This window comes from Gavialis gangeticus, unplaced genomic scaffold (assembly GCF_001723915.1).
Source record: "Gavialis gangeticus isolate Ggan-Ray unplaced genomic scaffold, GavGan_comp1, whole genome shotgun sequence".
Taxonomy (NCBI): Eukaryota; Metazoa; Chordata; order Crocodylia; family Gavialidae; genus Gavialis; species Gavialis gangeticus.
Window position 1 is genome coordinate 26,537,113 of NW_017729033.1, and position 5,417 is coordinate 26,542,529.

Consider the following 5,417-nt stretch of genomic DNA (forward strand, 5'->3'; position numbering starts at 1 on the left):
TTATCCCAGTTACCCTGGGCAAGTTTGCACCTATGATAAATTATCCAGAAATGTAATAGAAAATAATCTTTTGTGCTGCCTTCCTTAAGGTATTAGGTAGGTATTAGATTAGGTACGTTAAATAGCTTCTGGATTTTTTACCTCATATTTGAACTGCATTTCACTAGAGAGCAAATTAATCCCATAATAGCTTGCTTAACTATTTTATACTTTACTATTTTTTTTTTGTCTGTAACTCCTTGCAATTTAGGATTTTAAAGTACTTTACCAGCATTGTTTATCAAGTTATTTTAAGAGGCTTTTATCCCAAGTTTTTTAAGTGATAAATTGTGGCACACAAAAGTCACTGGGGCACAGCCCTGTCTGGAAATGAGCTTGTAAACACAGACTGTGAATCTCTACTTGTTTCATATAAATTTCCTCAGTTTACAACTAAAGCGAATGGCAGCGTCCTTTGCATGCTCTGTCCCATGACAGTCAGGTTGTTCTCTTTCTGACTCAGATATCCCCAAGCATTAAGACAATAAGGCCTTTACAATCTTATTTTCAGCGTAGGTTTTCTTTTACTCCAGTGTGAGACTTGGAATGGTTTTGCTTAAAATGATCATTTTCAGGCTGCGTACACATTCAAATAATCTGGGAGAATTCTCCCAAGTCTTTTTTTTTTGGGTAGAAAAATGTACCCAGAGCTGTGTGTACCGATACTCGAATGTTGAGGCCCCAAAGAGTGGAGAGCTTGTAGTGCTGACACTGCAGCAGCGGGGCAGGTATGCGGGAGGTGACGCCCTACGCACACATCTCAGTGTGCTCTGAGGTCTCTGTTAGTCTGCCTGGCAATGGGCAGTCCCGAGTGGCTGATTTAGACTGCCCGTGGTTAGCCTGTTTCCCTGCAGCACAATGTGGGAATTGTGAAGGGGACATGTTCTGCTCTCTACACTGTCTCCTGGGGGTACAGGGGATGCTGGAGTACTACGTTTTCTTCTGAGAGAAGCCACAGCAGTTTACTGGCATTTTCTCTCCCAGGCTAAACTCTCCTGGTAGTGATTTAACCTTGGTAGTTCTTGGGTTATTTTTCTCGTAGAGCAGCCATTTTTGCTGTAGGGGGAAAACTCCTAAATATCTGTGCACTTGTGGTAGCACCGACCAAGAGAAACTTAGTCTGTGTCTGTGGCTTCAATCAGGGTGCCACTGTGCCATGAGATGGCGCAGAATCCTTTTAAGGGTCTGGGGGCTGCTGCACAATATTAACATTGCTGATGTGCAAGCACCTACACCATTCACAAGACAAATACAGAGGCCACATCCACATGAACGTGGATGTTTGTTTCCCTGGGGACAAGTGTGCTGCTGCTACTCAACAAATGGGGAAATAACCATGTTATTTTTACATGACCACGTATCGACTTCATTTTTTTCAGAGTGCAATTGCACTGTAAATGCTTTGGTTAAGCCGCGTAGTGTGTAGTTGATCCAGAAGGAGAATCCAAAAATGTTGATGTTCTGTCACCTGCTTTAACCACTGGACAATACTCTGTTCTTTCTCATTTTTTCTTTCCCTCAGACACTTCAGTGGTTGGTTAGTTCATGGGTTTTTTTGGTAGAATGGAGTATTAAAACATCCACTTTTGGAAACTTATTTAAATTAGTAGGGGTGGAGCACTGCAGTCTGAAATGGTAGCTGCATCCAAGGGCTGCTTGGGCTGCATAGGCAGTTTTTCACTGTGGGGGGAGTAGAGGAAGGTATGAGACCTTGGTATTTCTAGCAACAATGTGATGCCTAAAGCTACAATACAGAGTTGTCCCAGAATACTCCTTTCACAGAACTGTCTGATCCAGTTGCCATATATAGCAATTGTCTTCATGGTAATAACACAGGACAGGATGTGTGGGGGTTGTTCTGGCTGACTGTCAGATGGAATTTAAAAGGGGATATATATGGACTAAAATCACTCTTGTTGACTGCTAGCTCCATTAGAGTCCTCTTCCCCACCCCCTCCTCCCCAGTATCCCTGACCAGCAGCAATAGAGATTTTTTTTTTCTTTAATTTTATTTTACTTCAGCCTGGAAATGAACTGCAAAGAACAAATGAAAGCTAAGAAAAGGCATTTTCTGTCAGAGGCTATGAGCCTTATGAGAAGTGCCTTGAGTCAAAAAAGTTTAGAGAAAAGGATCAAAGAAAAGACAATTGAAGAGGTACTTGACAGTGGTCTCTAAAATGACATGTGGCATAGAGGAAGTAAATAGAGATTTACCATGTGCCATCTTTCACAATGCTACAACTAATAGACACACAAGGGAGGTGTTTTTTTTTTCATTCACCATGTAAATACCTTGTGGAACTCATTGCCACAAGATGTTGTAGAGGTTGACAATTTAAATTCAAAAGAGGATTCGACATTTTGATGGAGAAAAGGTCTATCAGTAAGCATGAGTAAGGGCTGCAGGCTCCAAATTAGGACTTCTTAGGCCTCTAAATACTAGAAGCAATAAGGAAAGAGGAGGAGGGGACAGATCAGTCTGCATAGGCCCCACATAAATACCCTTCCCCCTTAGCATCTGCTTTCTGCCACTGTAAGGTGCAGGATGCTGGGCTAGGTGATGGACCTGTGGTCTGACTAGAAGTATTACTGGGTTTTTTTCCAGTCCAAGCTGAGATTCTCATGCATTCGTATGACTCCACGAGGTGGGACTGTAAGAATACAGAGAAAGTCTAGGAACCTTCCAATAAAATCATGTGAGCTGGCAGCACGCATGGCCTGTTTTATACTCAGAGTTTTGAGTAAGAACTATGAGCATGTGAGATCAGCATTATAATGACAAGTCTCTGCAAACTTAATTATAGAGGGCGCACTTATTCCGTACTGGAGCATATTTTGTCTCATGGAGGCATTTAAGTACAATTTCACACTATATGTATATCAAACATTAATTTTGCACACGGGGATTGATGCACTAGCCAGTGAATCACTAGTACCAAAAATATTCCTATAAATGAATTCTTGAATGTGCCTTTGCTTCAAATTCAGACATGAAAGCCACTTGATGGTGTGCCATTTTTTAAAATCAAAATTTAATTACAACCCAAGAAAACACACAAGGAAAGCTTTTTCTTAAATATGTGAGGTATGACAAGAACAGTATTTACTCGAGTGCATGACTTTGCACATAGTACTCTGTGATTGCTGCCAAATCATTTCCCTCTGTTCTGTCTGTAACTTCCATTACTCTTTGCCTCTGCCAAAATTAACTAACTGTGTGGTGTGAGCAGATGCTGAAAACATGAGCCATTGTATCAGGGTCATGCAGGAGACAGGAATGAATGTTCCCAGAAACCGAGTAGTCAAATTTCTTACAAATAAAACACAAATGCATTTCCACTGAACTGAAGCAAAGAGGGGGGAAAAATCCCTCAAAAATATATGATAAATTCATTTTCAGGGGAAGCAGGATTGACCTTACCTGAATGTGTAAATGGTACATTTCCCCACATGATGATCTTTTTACTGTGGAAAAAGTTTAATCGGAATGAATATTCGAAAAGCAGAAAGGAAAAAATCTGACTAAGTTATATCCATCCCTGTTCTTACTGCCAAAGTTATTGATAAGTGGTGTTCACAAAACATGATTAAAAAGAGAGAGAGGAAGAGTTGAAGCCAGACTTCAAGATGGAGACTGCATGGGTAATATATGGTCTAGCAACTGTATCTGAGATGGGCCCCGGGCATGAGACATTGTTTAAGATCCAAGTATGAGACTCTGGAAGCCTGAGTTTATTTCAGTGCTTTGTAGCACGGTTTCTATGAGATTGGAGAGAGTCACTTCATTTTTCTGATCCTTACTTCCTCTTTGGTAAAATGGGGTTGCTGGTACTATCTTTCCTCTTGGGGATGTCTCATGGATAAATTCTTTTAAATTGTGATGTGCTCAGATGGTACAACAATAGTACTATATAAACTATGAGGTCAACTCTTAAAATGGAGTTACAAAATTACATTACTCAGTGCCATCTTTGTTGTGTCTTAATGGTTTCCATATTGGATTTGCTCACTTTACAAAAAAACACTTCTAAGTCAGCCAGAAGAAACTGGGACCTAAAAATTAAGTTAGTGTTCCTGTATACGGACTTCCTATGGGAGTGAATGTTCTGTGGACCAAGTGCTGCAATCAGCTAAAAAATAGGTGAGGTCACAAGCCCAAGTAATGGTAAAATTTGCCCTAGAATTGGAACTTGGTTCACAGGTCTCAGGCAGAACCGAAAACCCTGTTCTTTCTCGGCTGAGTTGGGTCTTCTGTGCTAATGGTGCAAAGGACAGTAAAACAACATACTTTTAGCCATGTGACTTTGAGGACATGCAGGGGGTAGATCTGTTAATTAAGAAGGTGCTTTTACATAGTGGTTTTTCTTGATGTAACTCGAGAACAGCCCTTCCTTTGTACTCCACAAGTAGTGTGCCTATCAGTACCAGATACCACAGGCTGAAGTATAGTAGGCAGCCCCACCTAGGAGCTAAAACCAAACAGTGTCTCTAGTGAAAACAAGATATAAAAAACCTCATCCTTTTCATCAGATTTTTGAAAAAGTATCTCCTTCTGTAAATTGTAATCTGTTGGGTTTTCTTCAATATTTCAAAGACATACCATAATTCACATTTCATAAAATATATTTAAATTGACATGGTTCATTGCTTCTTTGTCAATGTTACTGGTAAAACGTTATACAATTAATATGAAAAAATACTAACCACGCACTCAACAGAATCAGAGAGAGTTCAGTAATTTGGCCAGCACATCATTCTTTCTTCATTAAGAAAAGGAGCAGCTGGGTAGTGTATTAGGCAGAAGTGTTGTCCTTTGGCTTTGGGGACCTTGGATCTAATCCCATTTTTTAGTCATAATGAAATTAATTTGGTGGTGTCAGCTGAGTTCACGTTGCAAAACTACCACACAGAAATCAGCAGTTTGGGCAGTTTTTTTTATTCAGGAGAGACTTGGAGCTTAGCTAGTCTAGAAACTGAAACCTTTCACCTCTAGACATTATGGCTCCTCCAGGTCATTCATGAAATAACTTAGTGAGGCAATGTGGAGAAGCTCATGCAGTGGCAGCCTGCCCAACACATTGCCTATGGATAAAGAGAATGATTTCCACAAGGCTGCTATTTTAACCATCAGGACAGCAAATACTCATATGATTCATCTTGAATAAAGCTGCTTTTCCAGTGAAATATAACTTTCTTTTTTTACTTGTTTGTCAATGAAGCCATTTTGCATTTCTTTTAAGGTAATAAAAGAAGTTTGCAACAACTGTACAGGAGCTATAGACTCAGATGGACCATCATCTAGCTCACCAGTACACAAGACAGAACTGGAAAAGGTATGTTACAAAAGATGACTGCAAGATAAGTTCATGATGATTCCT

At 40.1% G+C, this 5,417-nt stretch overlaps 1 protein-coding gene across 3 annotated transcripts in view; it reads left to right on the top strand.

Moving 5' to 3' along the window:
• AFAP1 (actin filament associated protein 1) overlaps positions 1–5,417 on the top strand; it is a 184,823-nt gene that overhangs the window by 112,393 nt on the left and 67,013 nt on the right. For all 3 annotated transcript variants that reach the window (XM_019526082.1, XM_019526081.1, XM_019526083.1), the window contains exon 7: positions 5,280–5,372. In XM_019526082.1, the coding sequence (XP_019381627.1) occupies positions 5,280–5,372 (93 nt within the window). The remainder of the gene's footprint in view (positions 1–5,279; positions 5,373–5,417) is intronic.